The sequence below is a fragment of the Ursus maritimus genome, unplaced genomic scaffold, assembly GCF_017311325.1.
Source record: "Ursus maritimus isolate PB19 unplaced genomic scaffold, ASM1731132v1 scaffold_18, whole genome shotgun sequence".
NCBI lineage: Eukaryota > Metazoa > Chordata > Mammalia > Carnivora > Ursidae > Ursus > Ursus maritimus.
In genome coordinates this window covers 17924838-17949620 of record NW_024424230.1, presented here as the reverse complement: position 1 = coordinate 17949620, position 24783 = coordinate 17924838, and the positions used below count along the sequence as shown (strand labels likewise).

At 38.9% G+C, this 24783-nt stretch overlaps 1 protein-coding gene across 1 annotated transcript in view; it reads left to right on the top strand.

Moving 5' to 3' along the window:
• The window catches only part of WDR7 (WD repeat domain 7), a 337551-nt gene that overhangs the window by 238743 nt on the left and 74025 nt on the right, over window positions 1–24783 (top strand). The window contains exons 23-26 of the mRNA XM_040632480.1: window positions 3328–3514; window positions 14242–14359; window positions 16906–17055; window positions 17667–17749. Coding sequence (XP_040488414.1) covers window positions 3328–3514; window positions 14242–14359; window positions 16906–17055; window positions 17667–17749 — 538 coding nt within the window. The remainder of the gene's footprint in view (window positions 1–3327; window positions 3515–14241; window positions 14360–16905; window positions 17056–17666; window positions 17750–24783) is intronic.

The window sequence follows — 24783 nt, the reverse complement described above, 5'->3', positions numbered from 1 at the left end:
AGTCTTCTTTCCTTTTGTTTCTCCAGCACTTAGTATTGCATAGCAGCACTCTGTAAATAGTTACCACAGGAATCTTTGGATGGATAGTTGGGACCACATTGCGGAAAACCTTGAATGAATGTCAGTCCAGCTTGTTGAACTTTTTAATACTGCCACTAGAGAGCCTTTTATAGAAGGAATCAATCATGATGGCAGAGAATAACATCATTCTGTGCCTTGCTTACTCAGTGAGGCACTGTGGAACAGTGGGGCATTTACATAAAATAAATACGTATTTTTGTACAAAATTAGATTTCATTTTACACAGATTAAAATGCACCTGTTATTGGGTACCAAAGGTTTAAGGAACATTCTGAGAGATGAAATTCATAAAATTGTCATAAGACTTTTTCTATCAAAAGGGAAGATACCATGGGTATCTCAATTTTAGCTGTTTTATCACCTTGGTCCATGCTGCAGAGCAGCAATGTCTTATGGAAACATAAGTCAGATAAACCCTGAAGTAGAGAATACAGCGTAAGCTGAAAAGGGAATTTTAAATTTACCTATCCGTTTCTGTTATCGTAACAACCATTTCTTAAAGGGTCCTTCCTTAATATCACCAGGAAGAATCTATGATTAGGGAGTTTGAAGCCTTAGGCATCCGAGAGTATTCCTTCAGAACATCAGGGTCATTTTTCCTGGTAGCATTGAAGTCATAAGCATCTTATTAATCAACCAAGCTGGAAATCAAAATGTTTGACTTGAAAACCCACTTCGTCTTCTCTTATTTACATGTTTTGCTTGGAATAAGTTGTCAGAGACCACTTAAAATTCCAGGTGTGGCATTTTAACATTCTTCTGTCTTTATAATCCAAAACAGACCACTGAAAGATAATCAGACTCCACTTAGGAGGTTTACAATGTGTGTGTTAAATAGGCCGTTTTTCTCTCTGCTTCTCTTGGTGCCACGTGTCCGGCCAGAACTGTGGGGATCTTTGCTTTGTGGTACCCAGAGACTGTGATCTGAACTAAAGAAGGAGAAATGCTGTAGAAGAATTTTACTTATAAGATCATTGAATGAAATAGAAAGTGATTTAAGAGAGGGGATGTTGGTGCTATAGGGAGCCTGCATTTCCTGCTGAGCTGGGCATCCTCACTGTGAGGGTAGATCACACTTTGCAGGAGAGCAACAGATACCCTGGGGGGACCACTGCAAGGCCAGGGGTCTTTTGAAGTACGCTTACTCATTCTTCCTTTCCTGTCATTTCTTTGGAAGGGAAGTGATCACATCCCCTCTGCTGTCCTTCCTACTTTGTCAGAAAAATGATGAAAAACATCAAGAAACCGGCCACTTAACGGTTTACTTTTGCTCTCAGGATAAAATTGTCAGAGTGGTAAGGAAGCTGCCTCCAGAGTTCCCACACACAGGCTGCAAGAAATCAGCAAGGTCCCTAGTATTGCCATAATGCTCCTGCCTGTAATGAATACAGAAATAGTGGAGTGCAGTTAAGGAAAATGATGATTGAAGTGCTATAAAACATTGTATTTAATGGGAACCTCACTGCCCCTTCACAACACTGCTTCCCAAGGACACACCTTCAGAGAGCCCTGTCCCCTAGATTGGAGCCGTTGCTGCTTGAGCTCCAGGATGTCTGCAGAGAGCAGCAGCGGGGCTTTCTCTGCAGCTCTTCCACCTTCCTAGAAGGAAAGAATAACAGAAAAGTGGTGGGGAAAAGTGGCATTTGGAAATCTCGTTCTGGCAAACTGGAGCAGGGAGCGGCATTAGAATGTACACGCGGTAAAGGCAGAGATATTTCCATCTTAGGTTCATAATGTGTGCAGAGCACTGTGCTTGGTGGTAAGGGAGATGTAAAGTTGCATGAAACACAGTTAATGTTTCCTCCAGGAGGCTTTCCATGTAAATGTACCTTTTCAGTTTACTGCAGGAGTTGTTGACCCAAGAACCACGGCCTCCTTGAAATTTTTTTGCAGAATTTGATGGATATGTGTATGTATTGTATGCAGTTTCCTGGGGAAAAGACTGATGGTTTTCAACAGATTCTTCAAGGGTTCTGTGGCAGAAGATGTTCTGAACCACGAACAAAGTGTGTTCACAGACTCTTATCCGGGCTCTCATTTAACAATTGGCTAGGACATAAAAATGAGTAAATGCTTTTTGCTGTTGAATGCATTAAATTAGAGGTGATACGCCATGTTCTTAGTTTTGAAAACAGACAGATTCAGCGTGCTATTCGTCATGAGCCCTGACTGCCATTTGTGGAGCCCAGTCGGGTGCTGGGCTCGTGGCAGGACACTTGGCAAACACCAGCTGATCCAGCACTCCCGTGCTGTGTGTGCGAGATAGCTCTCGTCTTCCCCATTTTACAGACAAGGAGACGGCAGCTCATGAGTACCTTCTTCAGCCTGCCCCCTAATAAGTTACGAAACTGTGGTTACTTCCCTGTCTTAGATCTGAAACCTGCGTGCCCCTTAACCAGTCTGCTGTACTGTTCTGTGATTTGTAAACAGTTTTGTGTCTCCCCCTCAAGAAACCAAAGACCTCTTCTAAACCGCAGTTTGCTCTTCACCATCCCTATTTGCTTTTTTAAACGTCAAAATGCCTTTTGAAGTAGATGCGCTTTTACAGCTTAACGGCCATTAGGCTTATGTATATAAACTGTTAGCATTATCTTCAACGTAAAGAAATACATGTCAATTAAAATCGAGATCATTTCATCAGATTTAGAAGTGATATCGATCTGTCTTTTAATTTCTTTACCAAACCTGCGTGAAGAACTTACCACATTCATCACATCATTGTGCTGGATCAGTATAGCAGAATATGGAGACACATAGATGTTTGTGGGGGAAGCTTCTTTAAACTATACCTCTGCCTTCATCCCTCATCCCTGCTGATAAACATCACCTGTGCTGACAAGTGTTACTGATGGAAGTATTTGACATATGAACTCTGTTAGGTGCAGAGGAAAAATGAATACCATATAACATTATTTGAAACCATTTCTGTTTCGCAGAATGCTGAGTAGGGAGAAACCTTGTTTGGAAGTTAGGATGACTGATATGTTTTGAAATTACATATGCTTATTTATACATAATTCTTATGACATTAAAACATTTTAGAATATGGTATAAAATATTGTAGCCTAACTTATCTCTTTAAAACATGTGGCTGAGCAAACAGTAAATTTGAGATCTTTTACTTATTGTTCAAAACCCCTTTTTAGTTAAAAAAAAAAAGTGGTTTATACTTTGAAAATATCTTTAAAGAAAACATCACAAAAGTAAAATTACTTTATTTCTCTGCCTTTTATTTTGTAATTTTAGGTAAGGCACTGACATTTCTTCTGCTGCAGCCCCCGAGCCCCAAACTTCCTCCACACAGTACGATCCGAAGAACAGCCATTGATCTCATTGGACGTGGTTTCACAGTCTGGGAGCCTTACATGGACGTGTCTGCGGTCCTCATGGGGCTTCTCGAACTCTGTGCTGATGCTGAGAAACAGCTTGCCAAGTATGTGCTCAATTCCGGTTAATTTGTGGGGTTTTCATTTGTGTTTTTTCAGTTGGTGATTTGTTTACTTTTGTTTGAGGTGATTGATTGCCCTTGATAGATTGTGTGTTTTTAATATACCAAAAAAAATTGATGAATATCTCAATATATGCAATTTTGGATATAGACAAGGAAAGGGAAGTATATTTCTGCAATTTGGGCACACATGGGATTTAGCATTGAGCCAGTGAATGACTGATCTGTGACATTGTGCCTTGACATATTATTATCAAATAATAGTTTAAACGTATCACTTCTAAGGAAAATTATGTATATATTTTCTCAAAAATGTTTTACTGTTAGAATACATGGCCAAATAGTTTGGGGAATTATTCCTTCACACTCACAGTAATTTTTAAATCCACTTTCTTGAGGTTTCACTTGCACAGTCAAGGACCAGCTGTAGGAGGTTGCAGAGATCCAGGGAAGCAATAAGGAGAGTAGAGGGAAAGGCAGATGAGTTGAGGGAGCTGCTGCAGTGAAATAAATGGGAAGCCCTTGGTGGCCAAGCGGCCAGGAGTGATGGGAAAGGGATTGGGCATGGTAATAGAGGTTCATGTTGACTTGAGAACTCAGCCTCCTAATTCTTGGAGGAAGGTTTTTGTTCTTGTTTTTTATTTTATTTTATTTAAGATTTTATATATTTTAGAGAAAGAGAGAACAGGGGAAGGAGCAGAGGAAGAGGGACAAGCAGACTCTTTGGTGAGCGCAGAGCCTGAGGTGGGGCTCAACACAGGGCTCAATCCCACGACCCTGAGATCATGACCTGAGCCAAAACCAATAGTCAGGCATTTAACCAACTGAGCCACCCAGGCACCCCTGTTTTTGTTTTTTTTTAGTATAGCCATCCTCATGGTCGTGAATTCCTAGTGGTAGGAATCCTTGAACTGGTTCATGATGCCTCCCTTAATGTCAATGTTATCACCTCTTTGATTTTCGCAATGAATGGCATTTCATTCTGATCTCTCTGTTGACCTTGGAAAAAATTAGAATTCTCTGCGCTTTTCTTCATGGTTGTCTTTCTCATCTCCCACAGTTCCCTTATGATCCATCATTGCTCTAGGCTCAGGAAGTGGAGATCAAAGTAGCTATTAAAAGGCTAGACTGAGATGGTGTGGCTTTGTCTACAGATTGGGCATTCCCAGCCCAAAGTCCCAAGATGGATTGGTAGGAGACAGTATTCATTTTCAGTTTAGGCAGCTGTCCCGCCACCACCTCCTATCATACTGCCACACTTCCTAAACATTACATCTGTATCTCTCCCTAGCTGTATGCTCTTCAGCAAATCACTTCATCTCTTACCTCACAGTTCTGTCTACAAGTTGGGGCTAATTAAACACCTACCTCATAAGGTTGATATTAAATGTGTTTCTGTTTGCAAAGTGCTTAGAAGAGTACTTAGCACATATTAAAAGATTGAATGGATGTTCCCTATATGGTAGTAGTAAGGGTGGTGATGCCATTGTCATTGTTTTAGTGTTCAACAGATCAAGAGCTGCTTGGTTCTAGAATGAATAGTTTGACATAATGGCAGCCAGGGTAGTTTTTGGATACAGGAGACATGAAGGTTCTTGACTGACTTTAAGAATTAGGAGGGAACTGAGCTCATGAATTTGAAGCAATAGTAAGAGGCAGGTGGCCTTTGTGCAAAGCCCAGAACATATTTCCAACCCTTTGCCCTCCCATTGGCTGCAGCTTCCCTGTATACCTTCCAATTTTGTGCTGACCTAATTTTATAGCCTGTTTTCAAAGCTGATCTAAACACAATTTCAAGAGTATACAGTCTTGTTTTGTTGCTTGGGAGAAGTGATGGGCTTTATTTTAGGCATAGTATTTAATATTTTGTTTTATTTTGTTTTTAAATCCATTTACATGAAGCTTATATCAGCAAACATAAAGATACACTGTGTTTTATCTACATGTAGTATGTCCACAGACACAAATACTTTAGTTCTTCAGTAGGTAATTTAAATCTTGCTATTACATCCTTTTCTGTCACGAAGATTCGTTTAACACTCTATACACAGCTCTAAATAAATGAATGTATCAGCATGTAGCCTTGAGGAGTCCAATGTAATTTTCATCATGATAAATTGCATAATAAGCAAGAAAATGTTTGCTTATTAATCTATAACAAGATTTAGATTGAAAATGGCCTGTTACATCCATGGCACACTTGGTACAGGCTGCAGAAGGACTGAGATGGGGCAAAACCGAGCAGGGACGTGTGCCGCTTCCCCTCATGATGCCTGCATGCTGGGCCACCCCTCTGGCCTGATTGACTCTGTGCACCGTAACAGTGCTCGGCCACCTCACTTCTCACTGCCATGTTAAGCTTGCTTTATGAAGAAGCTTTTATGTTAGGCTTGTGCTTTTTAAAGTTTCAGTTCATGTTAACTGAAAAAGCAAAAACATACCCAGTGCTTCCCTCTTTATTCCCATTCTTATGAGTTTATGAGGGAGGGGATTGACGGGGGCAGCCAGCTCAGGCTGCTCTCTGGTTCTGGAGAACACATATGATAGAAGAGTTTCTTTCTTCCTCTCTCTCCCCCATATATTGACATCCTCTGTCAGAGATGATTCCTGAGAGGTCTCCTGAGAAACTGTAGATGGCTCAATTGATAGGGCATTTTTCCAGAATTAAAATGCCTTTATTTTAGAAATAGGACTGAGAATTTTACGTCTTTGAAATCAAAATAACACCAATTATTTTCTAATGTTTTCAGCTATTTTACCAAATTTTAAATTATGTTTGTTAACTAAGCAAGCTTTTACTGAGTAGTTAATATATATGGAAGGAACACTGTTGGGTGTTGTATGCAGTTACAAAGTTGCATCAAACACAAATCCTGTCTCCAAGGCACTTGCAGTCTGAAGGAAGGACAAGATCTTCTCCCCGGGGGTAACCATGATGCAAAGCGGAGGGGGAGAGGAAAAGGTAGGGACGCTCAGAGGACAGGGAGGTGAATCACAGCTGGGTGCTCAGAAAGGATGCCAGTAAGAGTTTTATTTGCATCTCTCATTTGAATAATTTTGAGGAGAGGCAGAAGAACAAGGCCACACAAAAGGACAGAGGTGGGAAGGTACAGGCATGCCCAACAGATGCTGACGAGCTCCTTAAAACATACATTGTTTTTAACTAATTTTATCTATTCCTTACAGAACTTAAGCTGTGGGGAGCGCCCATCTAAAACTTGAACATAAGTTCCTTCCCAGTTATGTCTGGGCAATAGAATTAGGGCTAAAAAGAGGATTGGTATAAAACGATTATAAACATGATAATAGAAGATTATAAAACAAATCTGAAAGAGGTTCTGCCTCTTGTTCACAGAAACACTGTCAGTGAAAACAGTGCGGCTCAGACCTAGGTCTCGCCGAGCCCACGAGCTCTGCCGTCTACCACGGTGCAATCTCACACCCCCAGAGTGAAAGATCTAGAGATACCAAAAGTGAAACAGCCTATTCATAGGACTTAAAAGCAGTCAACTCAGAATTTTCAGCGTACTTTCATATTTTAAAAATATACTGAATGAAATCATTTCCATCAAGAATTTTGTACCCTCTAGAAATTATAGCCTATTTAAATACCAGTAGGCTCCTTGGGGGCCCGGGCCATGTATTATATATTTATCCATATTTATTCATAACACTGTCACATGATTTGCATTCAATAAACATTTAAGTCAAAGAATTTTAGAGATGAAAATCTTCAGCAGCATTCAATCCAGAGCTCTCAGTATGCTATTCAATAAAAACAAGGTTAAGAGAATGATACAACTTGCCTGAGATCTCACCAGAACTGGGAGAGCTGAAAGTATCACCCGAGTATCCCAACTCCCATTTTGCTTCTTCCACACCTGTATAGTCATGCCACCCTTTATGTGACCCGGGAGCCACAGCTAGACTCTCTGAGGAATTTTTTAAATTAATGATTATGGGTTGCTCATTCATGTTGGACTGTTTAATAGAAAATGCAGGTGCTCTTCATTGAAATCATAGAGCCATTAGAGCCATCCATCCCTAGCTAACTGTGAGAAAAATAGAAACATGCAGTATTATGTTTTTTATAAATCCATCACTTTTTAGGTCACCATGGTTATGTATATATGGATAGAATTTACAAACAGTAGAAAATCCTACTTCGTAAAAAAGCAGAAAAATCCTTGTGCTTTTAGGAGGCTAGACTCCGTTCTGTACGTTATGGTCTGATTGTGGTTCTCTTCTCCCAGTTCATGTTGCAGGGCCTTTACTCTGAAAGAGAACAGCACAACTGTGCTGGCCCCCGCTGCTGGAAGCGGGCAGTCGCTCTACCATGACGGAAGGATGTTAATGAATTACAAAAAGCCCGTTGCTTTTCTGGAATAGTCACAGTTTACCAAACTTTAAAGGAGAAACATATAGTCAACTAGAAACCACACATGCTTTGATAACATACAGATAAGCCCCATATGTTAGAAATAGTCTTTTTGAACTATATACAGTTGGAGAAAAAGAATTGACATTTTAACTTAAATTTCAACCATATTTTTTTATATATGGGGTAGGGTAGAGAAAAGAACATACCATATAAACACTAAGGTATTTTAGGATTTTATATTTAAACTATTTTTCCTATTCACATGACAGTTTATTTATTTATTTATTTATTTTAGAGAGAGAGTGCATGTGTGCAAGTGGGGGGTGGGTGCAGAAGAAGAGAAAGAATCCCAAGCGCTGGGCATGGAGCCTGTTGTCACAGGGTTCAATCTCAGGACCCTGACATCATGACCTGAGCTGAAATCAAGAGTCGGACATTTAAGTGACTGAGCCACCCAGGCACCCCACATGTTTATTTTTAATAGAAAATTTATAATCTGAGGGAATCGTTTAACTAAATTCTGTTAGCATAGTTCTTATATTACAACTCATAGTTGTAAATGTATACAACATAGAGGAAATAGGTTTAAACAATAGGCATTTATTGGGAGAATCACATTTGTGTTTAGGAGACTAATGCCACCTTTGAGTTATTAAATTAAGCATTAACATGACAGACAAGAACTGATGATTCCTTATTACATTGAAAACACTTGTTAGTACATCTGTTTTTACCAGGAAGGGGTAAGATGGAATTCCCACTTGTTATGTAATTACGTATATATTTTCAGAATAATTGTAGTCTTTGTTTTCAGTGAGGACTGTTTTCAATGCCCTGTTACACATTATCTTAGCCATCTTGGACTTCCATAACAAATACCACAGACTGGGGGACCTCAACAACAAAAATACATTTCCCTTAGTTCTGGAAGCTGGGAAGTCCAAGAACAAGGTGCTGACAAGGCAGGTTTCTTTCTGAGACCTCTTCTCTGGGCCTGTAGGTGGCTGCCATGATGCTCTGTGCTCACAATTAGGAGAGAATGAGAGCAAGTTTTCTGGTGTCTCTCATACAGCATGAATCCCATCACGAGGACCACACCCACATGGCTTCATCTAACCCTAATTACCTCCCAGAGGCTCCATCTCCAAATACATCACATTGGGGCAAATTTTCAGGGGAAACAAACATTTAGTCCATAATACTGCTGACCATGATTTGTGGGTTATTCTATGAAAGTTTAAGTGGCTTTTTCCCCCGAATATTCTCTTACAGTATTCCTTAATTTGACAGATGGGGAAGTCTGACAATTGTAGATGGTGACATTTAACTATAGTGGTCTTACATGTGACTTTTAAAATGCTTTTACCACGATGGAGTCAGGGTTAGAACAGGATTAATGAGCAGTCACGTAAAGAATGAGCTCAGCCTGAGCGGACTGTTTTTCTATTCATGATTTTTATTTACAGTATCTATCATCTCTGGTGTTTCATATGGGATGTGTGTACTGAAATGCTGAGTAAAATAGAGAGTATGTCATATCATAGTTTTTAAACTAAAGACCCATCTTACAAACCTATATAACAAATGATCTGCATAACAGCCAGATAAGCAGGATCAGATGAAAAGAGTGATTTCTGTGTTTATATACCGATTCCAGAATAAGGCAGATACCCCTTTAATTTCACACCTCTGATAGTATGATCCTTCTTCATTCAGTTAGAATCCCACATTAAAATATATCACATACACAGTGCACCTTTGACTTCCAAGATAACTACATGTAGAATTAGACTTTGTCTGTTGGGACTACTAGATCAATTACTGTGACTTCATTGCTTGGTCAGTTCAGTCAAATAACTGGCTTAAGTGATTTTTTTTTTCCTGCTGGATTTGCCAGGTAACTTCATTTAGCACATAACTATTGAGCTACCACTATGTCCAAGGGCTACACTAGGCACTTTGGGGGGATCACAGGCTTAGAAGGCATGGTACCCATCTGCACAGAGTTCACAATACAAAACTAATTCATAATGCCTGGCAGAAGCAGATTCAGTGCTAACAGCCTAGAATAAATGGGTTTCATTGTTGGCTGTTTTTGTTTCAAGAGATTGTAATTGAATGCTCTAGCAATTGCAGAACAACACATAGGCTTCCACAAGAATTGAACAGAGGGGAGGGAGGAGAGTGTGCTAATGGGGGAATGGGTAGTGGAGAAGCATAAGCCACATACTACAGTCAAAAAAAGAATGGAATTTTAGGAACCAACCTTGAAATTATCCTGGCGTCAGGAGCATGGTGTTGAAAAGACTGTTTTAAGTTAGTGAAACTAGATTATGGAGGACCTAGAACCTCGAGCCAAGGGGCTCAAGATTTTTCTTAGAAACCCTGGGACCCACTGAGGTTTTTAAGCAGGTAAACCATGAAATAAAGTTAGTGCTTTTGAAAGATGACTCCAGCAGTGATACATTAAATAGACTAGAGGGGAGAGAAGGTTTGTCTTCTTCCCACGTGCCTTGGCAACTCCTCTCTGTTCTCACACTCTAACCCTCCTGCCTGTGCACTATGGATGTGGAGAACCCTGACCTCAGAACAAGAGATGTGTCCACGTTCTGAAGTCCTGCACTCCAGCCATTGGACGCTGATTGTGAGACTCACTCAAACGTACCCTTTGACGCCTTACAAATTGTTGGATGTTCCAGCTTCCACTAAATTCATGAGCAATACTTTAATATGTCTTTGGTTAGCTTCCTTACCTATTACCCTTCTCTTCCACATGCCAAACATTACCATTTCTCTTACCACAAGGAAGTTTGCCGGTTTCCCCAAATTCTCAAGATCATTTGCTGAGATGGATTAAGGGTGATGTGTGACTGGGCCTTTAACTTTGAAACCAGTGACCTGCTGTTGGATGATCTCATTTTCTTTTCACTTTATTTCTATTTGTGAGAGTCATCTTGGGTCAGAAGAAGCATCTATTGCGTGCATAATGTAGGTGAGATGCAGGGCTGGAGGTTTTTACATTTCTGCTCATTTAATCTTCTCAACAACCTTGTGAAGTTGTTACTTTAATAGACCCATTTTCCACACATCGTGCTTACTCAGTCCAGGGTGGCCGCAGGACACAGCATAAGCATAGGGGACATTAGCCACTTGTCATCCTCAGGTGAACACATACATGCATAGTCATTCATTCTCATTCTTTCTGTTGCCCCCCTCCCTCCAGAAGAAATAGAGAAGGGCTGGAAGAGAGGTGGGTGGTGAGGTTGGTAGGATCCTCTTTGTGTGAGTAGAACTCTGGTTTCCAACTGCAAAAGGTCACAACAGCATGCAGCGGGGAATGGATGGGACTCTTCTGGACTCCAGGAGGTTGCTCTGACACTTGGCCTGCAGAAGGCAGATCCCATCTCATAGCAACTCAGGAGACAGTATAGCCACGGGGAGGGCGGACAGGCAGCCAGAACCGTGAAGTTCGGCAGGAGCAATGTGTTCTCTATCGCTCTGTTTCCCTTGATACAGCCTTGCCCTTTAGGGCAGCCACATCACTAACATCCATAGCTGTCGTTCAGATACAACGCTCAGTGCTGTTTCCTAAGCTTGGTCAAGCCGTGTATCGCCTATCCTGTTCCTATAAAGTTGGTCATTTGTACCCACACATAAGATGTCTTTCTTTAGCCCAGTTTGATTTTTCTGAGGACTTTTTGAATCCCAGTTCTGACATTTAGTACAGGTGCTTTCCGTTACAACTTTATATCCACACCAGTTGGTAACTGTACATCTGTGTCTTCATTTAATCACGATGGACATCAAAAAGAACAGAGCTGAAGTCCACGTGTTACAACGTACCACTCGAAACCTCACTCAGGGATGCAATCTAGCCATATCTCTGAAGTTGCTGAGTTTAGTCATGTTATCAGTTCACTAATCCAGTTAACCACGATATGGGCACGCCCCTCTCCCCTTTATTTTCTCCAAAGTTCAGCTGTCCTAGAAGACATCATACTACTACTTTGGCTCCTCACTCTAGATCCAGTTTCTCCTTCATAAAATGCTAATACCACCCCCCTCTTAGGGATGTTCTGGGCAGGTGCAAGAAGACATGAAATAGCACAGGAAAGCTCAATTCCAAACCTAGACCCTGGGTTCCACGTCCAGTTCTTTCTGCTCTCTGTCATGCCTTCCAGACATAGGCCGGGCTGCCCAGGAGGCAGACGTTCCTGCTCCATGGCTGACTGCTGGGCAGAGAGGTTGCCTAGGGATCTTTTCCAACTCCCAGCATTCTGTGATTTTATTGGTCTTAGGAAATTTGATTTAGGTTTGCTCAGAATTATTTAGTTAACATACCATTTTTGTTTCAGCCTTTCAATATTATCAACACCTTTTCATACTGATGAGAGAAACATCATAGAGTATCTTTTTTGTTTTGATTTTTTTTAGTTTTTTAAATTAACATATAATGTATCATTTGTTTCAGGGGTACAGGTCTGGGATTCATCAGTCTTACATAATACCCAGTGCTCATTACAACACATACTCTCCCCCGTGTCCATCACCCTGTTACCCCATTCCCCCACCCTCTCCCCTCCAGCAACCCTCAGTTTGTTTCCTATGATTAAGAGTCTCTTATGGTTTCTCTCCCTCTCTGTTTTCGTCTTATTTCATTTTTTCCTCTCTTCCCCCATCATAGAATATCTTAAAATTTAATAAGCTTTTCAATTTTTTTAAAAGTTAAACTAGGATCTAAACTTTATAACAATTATTGAGCAATCTAGGTTAACACTACTCATGTAGTGAACATTTGCCTTGCAGAATTCTCAATAGTAAAGTTTAATCCCAAAAAGAACCTGGCTAACTACCCCACCTGCTTTACTGCTGAACACCTCTTTCCAGCCCCTACTGGGTGCCTAGGGCATCAAGATCTTCCATGGAGGTGATGTGTCCACCCATGCATTCTTTCTGTTTCTTGTTCAATATGTGTGTGTTCTGTCAGCTCTCATCTTTCTTAGTGGTAAACATCAAAGGAACGCCTCCATCCTCCTCTCTGAGTTCCTGCTTTGTATCTGCCCTCAGTTTGGAAAAAAGACTGGAGACAGTAATATTATCCAGTTAAGGTTTAAGCAATGTAGTAGTCACCAAGAAATTATCAGCAGAATTTTCTATACTCAATTTACCTTCTTTTAACAATGATAAGAATGCCCGTGTAATGCCTACTTATTTTCATTTAAAAGTTAAAATAATGATTCTTAGACTAATCATAGAAATATTTGTAAACATTTTGAGAATTTTTAGTAAACATAATCCAGTTTATACATGAAGCATACAGACTAATTAGAGCAGGACAAATCTTAATATAATTTCATATGGATATTTAAGTATCAAAATTATATAAATTATGTATCAAAATTAGGGAGAAACCCTAATGGATCTCTGACTGAGTAGCAAAATGCTCCTTGTATAGAGTTGACGTGAGGGTCACATGCCACATTTTAATGAAGTCTTACTACTTTTCACAGTAGTCTATATAAAATATACAGGAAGCTTACAAACAGAAGAATATTATCATTTCTATGTTTTAGGGGTGGCAAAGGAATATAACATCACCATCCTATCAGGATATCCTCACAGATTGGCAAGATTTTTACATCATGCGCATATTCTTATAGATAGCCGGACGACGCCATGCCTATGATCTTTACAGAGAGGAAATAAGTATCCATTCATATAATTTTTGCATCAGTACAAAATAACTATTGGCAGAACATGCTGACTAGTAGACTGGTTTTAAAAATATTGAGCATGGGGTAAATTAACAGTACTAAGGTTATTTTAAACTAAAAATTAAAAACTAAAAATAATTTTGCAGTTTTTTCAGTTCTTTTGATAATTATATCGACAGAAGTGAATTTTGCTTCCTTTCAGATACACGTCCTTAAATGAAGCCTTTTTCTGTGGACTTCTAAACAAATTATTACCTTTAATTTGTTCTTAGCAAAAAATTTGAAAATACCCAGGGCAGTCTTCTTTCTTGCCTGATTCTGAGCTTTGTGATATGCATTCAGTACTAGTTCTTGATAATTTGTTAACAAGGCGTTTTTAACACTTTGGACAGATGCACATACTGTTTTCAATCTTCACGGTTAATTATTCAATTTTGTATTTGATGCCAGAACACCCTGACTCCTAATCACTGCTCATTGTTGCAAGTCCATTATATTCTAACTGTTTGAGTGCTCCCATTGACCTTGAACTGACATTATAAGCTGTGTCTAATCTTTTCAGTCTATATTTCTAATGCTGCTTTTCTTTTTTCCTTTTTTTCCTGATCCCTGTTTAGCATCACAATGGGGCTGCCTCTTAGCCCTGCAGCTGACTCCGCCCGCTCTGCAAGGCATGCCCTCTCGCTCATTGCCACTGCCAGACCACCCGCCTTCATCACAACTATAGCCAAAGAGGTGAGCGGAACCTCTCTGTGTGCTCCATCGTCTCATTTAGAAGAATTATTAGATATTGTGAGCTGGGGGTCCATATCCACAAATAATCCTTCCGGCTTGTTCGAGAACCATGCAAGTTAATAACTTAGTGCTGAAATGAATACATATGTACTTGTGCGCCTGTACCCTGAATTCCGCAGCAACGCATTCCTTCCTTGCGCTTTTGTATTCATTTCTGTTCTCAAAGTTAACTCACTTGCAAATATTTGAAATTAATTTTTCAATCTGAAATATAGCAGGCTTATTCAAATTAAGATATACTAAAGATACTCACATTTCACAAATGTAAATATCTGCCTGTAATCAACACTGAACTTATTTAACTCTGGCTCTTCAACTGTAAACAAAAATGTAAGTCATAAACTTGCTAATTGTTTTTCCTATTACATGTCACAGATAAAGACTTGAATGCCAATTGATTCCCACGTTCTTAGTGCTCTAACTAATTGCCCACATCTAACTGAAAAACTAGTAAAGAACAATGAACCAATTATAGGATCTTTCTTGTAGGTCTTAGTAGTGGAAGAGAAAGGGAAGGATGATAAGCTCCTACATTTTTTTTTAAAGGTCTGTTCCATTTCAGCATGAATAATGTGCAGACTTGCTGTCCGTGGGGTATGAGCTCTGTCTGAGTTGTTTTTCCTGTAGCTATGATGAATTTTTAAAATACTAAATAAATACCTCTGAGTCTGCCCTGATAACCTGAAACCTACTGGGCCTGTGTCTGCCCCAGAGCCATCCTCAATAGGCATGCAGCAAGTATTTGTGACGTGAAGGTAGTTAGAAGGGAGGAAGGAAGGTTCTAATAGCAGAATGTATGGGTTTATATGAGGTGGTGGGACTCTGAATTCATACCTAAAATAAATTTGTAGAGTAAGGGGGTGTGCATAGTGTTACAGTGAGGTTACACTGTATTTAAAATACACATATGTATGTTACATAGCTATAATTTATAGATATTATGTATTTATATGAAGAATATAAATATAAACGAACAGATTTATTATATAACAGAAATACACACACACACACACACACACACGTTATATATATATATAAGTGAACAGATTTATTAGCCATGGAATTTTTTATCAGTTTTTTTTACCAGTTGAATATGCATCAATAGTGATATTGAATATATTGAATAAACCTTACATCAGTTTGACCACATATACAGGTCCTTTAAATGCCAGCCATAAAACTGCCTCTTTGAAGAGTAAGCAAGTATTTGTGTTGTGTGTTTGAACTTAATTTTCACCGTTTACATGTGAGTGTTTTTAAACAAACTGTTAGAATAGCCATGCTTTGGATTTATTCTACTCCTGCGTTTGGTTAGGAAGGTATTTTTAAAATATTTTAATGTTAATGTTTTACTAATTACCAGTTGATTCTCACATTCTTAGTGTTCTAATATTTCAATGTAATAGGTCACACTTATTACCTTATAAATATAAGTTTTCCACTTCACTTAGAAGTTTTAGAATAAGATCCTGAAGTATTTCTCGCTGTTACCACCATCCCCTCCCCTGTCATGCCCACTCCTCCATGGCTGGCCCAGCTCCTATTAGTGTTCTTTCTCCTCTGAATGAATAAGACTTACAGTCTGTACAGGGAAGAAAAATCACAGTGAACTTATATTCTTTACAATGCTTATTATTTTTGGAGGCATGTTCATTCGCATTTCCCAGCTTCATTATATGGCACCAAGAACGGTGCCTGGGACACAGGAAGTCTTCTAGAAGCATCATTTATTATTATTACTTGAGAGCAAGTTTCCTGCCTCTTACTTGCTGGGTATCTCCTAACCACTGTCCACCTTAGCACCAAATAGACAAATTCACAGATCTTCCATCTGTCTTTTGAAAAATGTCATGGTAGTGTTGTATTAAAGTCTCATAGAGGGGCGCCTGGGTGGCTCAGTCATTAAGCGTCTGCCTTCGACCCAGGCTCCGCTAGGAGCCTGCTTCTTCCTTTCCCACTCCCCCTGCTTGTGTTCCCTCTCTCGCTGGCTTTGTCTCTCTCTGCCAAATAAATAAAATCTTTAAAGAAATAAATAAAGTCTCATATAATACCCAGGAACTTACAGAATTTTATTAGACAATACTTACTGAGTTTTTATTATACTAAATACTTTCTATTGCAATCAAAAGTGTTTCTTGGGGCACCTGGGTGGCTCAGTCGTTGGACGTCTGCCTTCGGCTCAGGGTGTGATCCCGGCGTTATGGGATCGAGCCCCACATCAGGCTCCTCCGCTGGGAGCCTGCTTCTTCCTCTCCCACTCCCCCTGCTTATGTTCCCTCTCTCGCTGGCTGTCTCTCTCTGTCAAATAAATAAATAAAATCTTAAAAAAAAAAAAGTGTTTCTTGACCCACCCCAAGAGATTTGTTTTTGTTGATACTCTTTTTTTTCCCCTGTTGTACTAACAAGGTGAAAAATAAACCAGTGGCTAGAAATGCAAAACTTAATCGAGTACCAGCCGTATGTACAGCATGGAAATGTCTTCACAGGTTCACAGACATACAGCTCTTGCAGCAAATACCCAGTCGCAACAGAACATGCACACGACAACTCTTGCACGAGCTAAAGGGGAAATTCTGAGAGTCATCGAGATTCTTATTGAAAAGATGCCCACAGATGTTGTGGACCTTCTTGTGGAGGTAAGAATATCCTGCTTTAAATGTTACAGCAACAGCCTAAATTCAATATGTCTGTGTAGCAATATAAATCAGCATTTTTATTTCTGAAGAAATAAAAGAAAAAGAGAATTAAAAGGATTATCTACAGGAAAGAGAGATAATTAAATGAATTGACTTTTGTATCATTTCTAGGGACCTTATTTAAATTCCGTTAAAGATCAAAGTGGTTGCTGTGTACACTTACCATTCATAGGGACGCTTGCTAACACTTGCTAACATACCCTAAAGGGTATGTTCTCTTTAATGTCTTTCATTATAAGTAAAACAAAGCATGTAGCATGCTTGAATAAAAGCTACCTATACTGTACATAAATATGAATTACCTTTGAGGTCAACAAGTCTTGTTCCTTTATTTTACTGCCCTTTCTTATGTTTTTCACAGGTAAGGGAAAGAATACCCTGTAGTATAAAGTAACTATACTGTAGCTTTAGTAAATATACTGTAGTTTTAAGGTAAATATTGCAATCAAACTATCTAGAATTTTCATGTAACTGAGGCCTAAGTTAATAATTTGAATTTTGGAAAATTAAGTATCTAAACTTAATTTTGGATTTGCATCTTTTCTAAAAAGGTTATGGACATCATTATGTACTGCCTTGAAGGATCATTAGTTAAGAAGAAAGGTCTTCAAGAATGTTTCCCAGCCATCTGCAGGTAAAGAAGCCTTCCATAGCATGCAAAATAAATAATTTTTACTAACAAATAATTCTGAAAAAAATTTTAACAGGGTGAGTTAGTAGTCTTGCCCAGTTAAAAAACCAGTTCTGAATTAATATCTGCTTACTTTCTGAAAACAACTTAGGCAGCTGATAGTCAGTCAGAAACACAGATATCATAGAACCAGTATTTGAAATTGGGTCCTGATGAGATTTTCTCAAAACTTAAAAAAAATGAGTAAGAGATAGCATCTATTGAGTATGTGTGTGTTACATTCATCACTCAAATTAGTGTTTACATTACAAAAGGAAGAGTTTAGGAAACTTCTTTCTGACTTAGGAGAGAAGGTGTACTTTTCAGCCAGGGAAACCTTTCTACCACATGTTCACTGGTAAATTTTATTTTTAATATAAAGGTAACATTTTTCAGATTGTCCTACTAAGTGTAAGTGTTCTCCCTACGAGAAAACTGGCCAAGAGCAGTTAGAACTGACATAAATAATGTTGCGTATGTTGAACATAAACAATAATCTTAGAGGTATATAGCATTTCATTGTTAGGAAATGAAGGCTTTTTAAATGTAGTAGTATTTATTTTCCCTTTAAAATAGTTTTTGGTTCTTAAAATGTTTATAGCTTGGGGTACATTTTGTTAAAAAATTTTTTTACCTTCAAGTGGTCAGTAGAAATAGTGCTTAAATCTGTTGAAAATCATTGTTTTTGTAGAAAACAGAACCACCAGTTAGTCGTAGTTACATAACATTTTTCCTTTTAAGACACGTTCAGCAATCTTCTTAGTTCTGTTTGCCCGGTTCTACGTGCGTACAGTGGTGAAAAGCTTTATTTTAGACGCTAAGTTTTCTGGGAGAGGTGATGTTATATGACACATCGTTGTGTCTTCTGTGTCTCCTGGCATTTGAGCAAGTGCTTGCTAAATTAATTCTACCCCACGAGTCTTCCAGTATCTTTTTCCATATTTATAATAGACTTTATATTGTAGCGCCTTCATTTTGCTTTTGCTGAGTCATGCCACCCAGAAGTTAAAACCAGAACACCCAAAAGGAAAAGATTGTGCTGGAATATACATGTATACAGATGGGTGTTTTCTTGTGCTACAGATTAGATGTGTTAGAATGCAGGCATTTCTTAACATAATGCCCCACGAATTCTGGTTTGTGTTCTTTTTGTTAGAAGTCGTATGTATAAAATCTTTTCATGCAGTTAACTGTTGAGAGTACATGTGGCTGCTCTAGTCCCAGTCAGTTGTTCTCTAAGGAAACGCCTGTGTGCAGAAATGGACACTGCGATGCCTCTTTCTAGAGGTGATGGTTATTGTAGAGCTGAGCGTTAGCAAGTGTTAGCACAGGATTCCTTACAGCAGCAGTCTTCGTGCTGTAAAATAAGCCTCCTGGAGTTAACGTGCGGAAATTGTCCAGTGTTTCAAGGGCCCGTCTTTGCCATTGTTGGAAGCCTGCCTCCCCCACAAGCAGCACCCTCGGTTTCTCAGGTCACCCTAGTTTGCTGGTGTCCACTTTCGCTTGCTGGTGTTTCTTTGCTGGAGAGTAAGGATTCTGCTGGGATGCTAAGAGGCGTGCTCAGTACCAGGTTATTCTGATTTGGCAGAAAGCAATTATATTTTATTAATTTAATAACATCTGTTAACCACCTACTGTGTGTCAAGTACTAGCTAGGCCCTGCGGATACAATGATGAATAAGATGATACCCTCAGGGAGCACCCAGGGTCTAATAGGGTAGGTGATTATTAAGATAGATGATTCCAGGGTGCTGTGTTACGTGCCGGAGTAGAATTCCATACCAGAGACAAGATTGGGCAATAAATGGCAGTGCTTAACTCCAGGTAGAGGAGGCTTAGAAAGTTTCACAAAGGAGAAAGTAGAATAATCATAATCTCCTTTTATTAACGGAGAAACAGGTTTTGATAAAAGTGACTGCCGAGCGGAGAGAAGGATCCGTCCCCCACAAGGGTTTGGGTTGGTGGTGGTAGGAGTGGTGGTGGGTTCTGGGAAAGGTTCACAGAAAAGTCAATGGAGTGAGCTTTGCAGAATGAACCAGGGTGTGCCATCTGGAATTGCAGAAAGAACCAGATTGGTAAATGTCTGGAGACACAAAAGTATATGGTGAGTTTGGCAAATTCTCTGTGGTAGTGGCCAGAATGTAGGTTGAGGTTGGACACCTAACACAGTGGCAGGGGATGGGGCTTTGAATTCCATACAGAGGAATCTGGCCATTATTCTATAAGCAATGGAAAATCAGCAGTTTCAGCAAAAGCATGAGAACATAGTTGATAAGACCTAATCTTATGAAACTTCAGATTTATAACAAACAGTTGTTAACTATGAAATTCGGTTAGATATTATATGGCTGTGAGTACAGAAACCACATGGGCCCGTTTACATGAGAGTCAGCCCAGAAACATTGCAAGGTGATTAGCAACATAAGGTTGTTTGCGATGCTAAATGCTAGTTGGAACAGGCAGTAAGTTATGGAGGACTTCAGAGAACCTTAAACTTAGATGGGGCCTCAGAAGTTTTCCTGGTCGATGCCACGCTACCTACTAGCTGGTTTGTACTAGGGTGATAAATTCACAGCAGCAAAGATATCAACGTAGCAACAGAATTTAAAATTCTTTTGTTGAATCTCTGCGTGTCCGTGCCGTTGTTCTGGATGCATTGCAGCACCTGCGAGCCCCCTACTTACGAATGTTTTTCACTAAATATGAAACGCCAGTCAGAGTCAATGATGTGAATATCCGTGGTCCAGTCATGTGGCATTTGTTTTTATAGTCTTTATATAATTTTGTCATCTTTTTTTTGTTAATTTTTCTTCTTTTCTTTCCTTTATGCTATTTTATTATTATTTTTTTTTATTTTTTCCTTTCCCTTATTTTAAAGACGCTGTGGGTTTTAGCTTAGGCTAAGCTCTGTAATGTTGCTGTATACCTGTATTCAGTTGTTATGGTCAGTAGATCAGATCATGAAAAGGTATTAAAAAACTTCATTAAGTATTTTTTAATGAAATGTTTTAAATGAAATATTCTTTTTAAATGAAGTATTCATTTCAATGAAATACTAAATGAAGCACCCAGCAGAATGCTCATGATTTAGATATTCAGAGAATGTTAGTTTCCTATGGGTCTCTCTATCTTAATAATAATGTGAAAAACCAAAATGTTTGTAAGAAATTAGTTAATAAAGATTTGAAAGTATTTTATATGCATACTGACTACAGAATGGCATTATTATTTTCATATATGTAAAAAAATTGGTTTACTTCTCAAAATATTAAAAAATTTTTAGTCAATATTATAAAGGTGCTCTTCACATCTAAAGTTGTATTAATCCAATTAAGAGCTAATCTGGTATCCTGAAGTCATCAAATATTTAAAAATCGAAAGTACTCTGACTTGGGTTATACATAAAATTCACAATTTTCTGTGAGCACCAAGACGAAGTTAGCATCATCAGATGCTGAATAATCCTGATATTGGTTCTCTTGGTTTTTTGTTTTGTTTAGTTTTTTGACCTTGACCAGTGGGCTTATAATTCTGATATGCATCTATGTTTTGAATTTTCAGTTCAGTATTCTAAAACTTTAATTAACATTAACATTTTAACATTAAATTGGTAGCTACTCTAAGCTTTTTTTTATTGTTGGAAATTTGACAGCTATTTCTCAGATTGCATATTACAATAAAATTTCCATTTTACTGTTGTTATGAAAAGTCTTGAGTTTTAACTTAGGCTAACCTCTGTGTGTTCTTATATACGAAGAGTCAATTTGATTCAGTTTTTCTTATTTATTCATTTATCTATTCAGGTTTATTTCATGATTATATGACTCCATATGTAATTTAATGAGTGGTGAATTCATCTACTCAATTATACTGTTAACTGAATTTCTTTGTCCTCTGACATCTTTATTCAAAACATATTTAAAGTTTAAGCTACAAATTGTAAATTCATTGAAAGGAAGAAGGAATAATACAAAAAGTTTGACTTATCTAATTTGGTTTATATAATAGCTTCTCTTCTCCTAATATCTTCTGCCTGATAACTTCTCCTAATATCTTCTGCCTGAAAGTAGAAATGCATTAGGACACATGCCAGTAAAATTTGGTAGGCATTCTTTTTTATCACTGACCAAAGCTCACTTGCTGATATTAAAACATGAGGTTACAGCAATGCATAAATGCATAATTTGCCAGAGGTAAGCCATAAGTTCGAATCTAAACTTAGCAGCTAGTGTGCAAAGAGGTGTAGACCATCAGTACCTAAGTCACAGCGTTCGTTTGGTAGAACAGTTGTTCAAAACAAACATTCCTGGGGCACCTGGGTGGCACAGCGGTTGGGCGTCTGCCTTCGGCTCAGGGCGTGATCCCGGCGTTGTGGGATCGAGCCCCACATCAGGCTCCTCCGCTATGAGCCTGCTTCTTCCTCTCCCACTCCCCCTGCTTGTGTTCCCTCTCTCGCTGGCTGTCTCTCTCTCTCTGTCGAATAAATAAATAAATAAATCTTTAAAAAAAAAAAACTCCTGTTTAAGCCTGAGATAAACATGCAAGGGAGGGTCCTCATATAAAAGACATAAAATATGTGTGTAGTTTACAGACCCTGTAGTTTGAGAGGTTTTGTGACTCTCGAGACCAGGTAAGAAGGGTGCTCACACAACTGAATATTAAACAGAGTACAGCCAGTGCTTATTAGGTGAGAGAACTAAGGACGCAGATGAGAAGGTGGAGTTTAAAAACTGGTATCGAGGGCTCACTCCCAGTGAGGCTCTGTGGACTCGGAGTAATGATCTCCAAGGGCAGCTCCTAGACCATCTTCAAGAGAATTACCTGATTTCTGGGCCCCACCGGAGAGACACTGCCTCAGACTGTTACGAAGCCTGGGAAGCTGCCCTTTGCAGCCCCCCCTGAGGATTTTTAACTACGCTAGAGTTTGAAAATGAGTACTGTAATAATCCAAAACCGAGAAACAAAAAACCTGAGTCATTGTTCTTAATGACCATGTTCTGTTATATAAAACCTTGGATCCTTGAATGCTTGTTTGTTTCTATGTTGAATAAACTCAGAGGAACGCCAAGGAAACACCTGAAGGCATTCCTTCGCTTTCTCCGTTCCAGTGATGCACTATTAGTTTTTAAAGAGTTGCCCTTAGACTGTATCACGGAATGTCTGCCAAAGATGTTACCTTCAAACTGGGCATTGATTGGCTTTTATCTAAAACTCAGTTGGAAAGAACAGAACGCTTAGGAGCTAGTTTAAAGAACACATAGCCCATCCTTCAGCTCAGGTCATGATCTCAGGGTCCTGGGATCCAGCCCCACCTCGGGCTCCAAACACAGCAGGGAGTCTGCTTCTCCCTGTCCCTCTGCCCCTCCCCATTCTCATGTCCCCCCCAGTCTCTCTCTCTGTCTTATGAATAAATAAAAATCTTTAAAAATAAATAAGTCCAAAACCTTTAAAAATAAATAAAAATAAAAACCACGTAGTCCATCAAAAACAAAAACACATGGTCCATTTATTCTTTTCCATGTTTGAGTTTCTGTCTATAGAGTAAATTACACACCATCAGAGAGCTGCCTTGTTGGACCATGTTGTCTGGTCTCCTTTCCAGTTCTGTCCCCAAGTTCCTGTTCAGGACTGTGCCTGAAGTTTGCGTGGAGGAATCTTCTGGAGAGTGTCAGGGGAAGACCGCCAGTGCGTGTAGTTTAGGGCTCGTGCTGATGTCATGCAGCACTTTGCTTAGTGTCCCTTCTGTGAAGACTCAAGACATTTCTTTTAAACTCGGGTAACAAGCATTTTTTTGTTTGTTTTTTCCTAAGGAACTAGTATGTGTTTTGGTTTTCTTTTTTTCTTCCACATAACCAGGGGGTTAAGTTAAAAATCCTGCTTTGGCCCTTAGGCAGCTCAAAGCCAAATTTCTTTTTTTTTTTTTTTTTTTTTAAGATTTTATTTATGTATTTGACAGAGAGAGAGACAGCCAGCGAGAGAGGGAACACAAGCAGGGGGAGTGGGAGAGGAAGAAGCAGGCTCATAGCGGAGGAGCCTGATGTGGGACTTGATCCCAGGACTCTGGGATCACGCCCTGAGCTGAAGGCAGATGCTTAACTACTGAGCCACCCAGATGCCCCTCAAAGCCAAATTTCTGCCTGACTCTCAGTGAGTCATGTCTTACGTCACCTATTCTCCTTCCCTCATCATCACACCTCAGACCGCTCTTCCTTTTCCACATTTTCACCATATTGTGTTCTATAAGCTTCCCTAAGTCCTTTATGTAGTATGTGAATATATATATATATATTCATGTATGTGAAATGGACACATATTTTAAATCTCATTTCAAAAGCCATGGAAACAAAAATAATTGTACACAGAATACCAACTATGATTATTTTCTTAAAAATTTTTGTAAAAGTCCTTGCATTAACTGAATTATGTCTTCCTGGAGTAGTTTATGTATCTGTAGATATTTATCTATAATGTATTTACTGAAAGATACAAAAATCACATGATTTTAACTGCTGTATAAACTTTATAGTCATAGATTTAAATACTTCCTAATATACATTTTAGTTCCAGGGATATTATTAATAATATATAGAAGGGTCCATTAATAATAGAAGAAAATTACTTAAATTTCAGTGCCTTCGAGAGACTGTAGCACATATATCCTTCAAAAACCTGATACACAAAATAGTTCTGCCAGATTTTTCCTCACTATAATGAATAAGACTATATTATTATATAGGAAATAAGGTGCATTCCTTTTAGAACACAGATATATTAGCAGTAAGATTTTTGAAACCTTGAATTACTTTTATGTTTATGAATAAACCAAGTCAGAGGTACAATCAGGTAACTTGTTAAAGAAATGAATTCCTCCAGATTCTCGCCAGACTTGTTGGCCTTTCCTTTGCCTTTGTCAGGCTCCTAGATTATCTTCAAAGAGGCATCACACAACATTCTAGATAATTGTTGTTGGAGGCAGAAGTACAGAGAGCTCTGAGTAG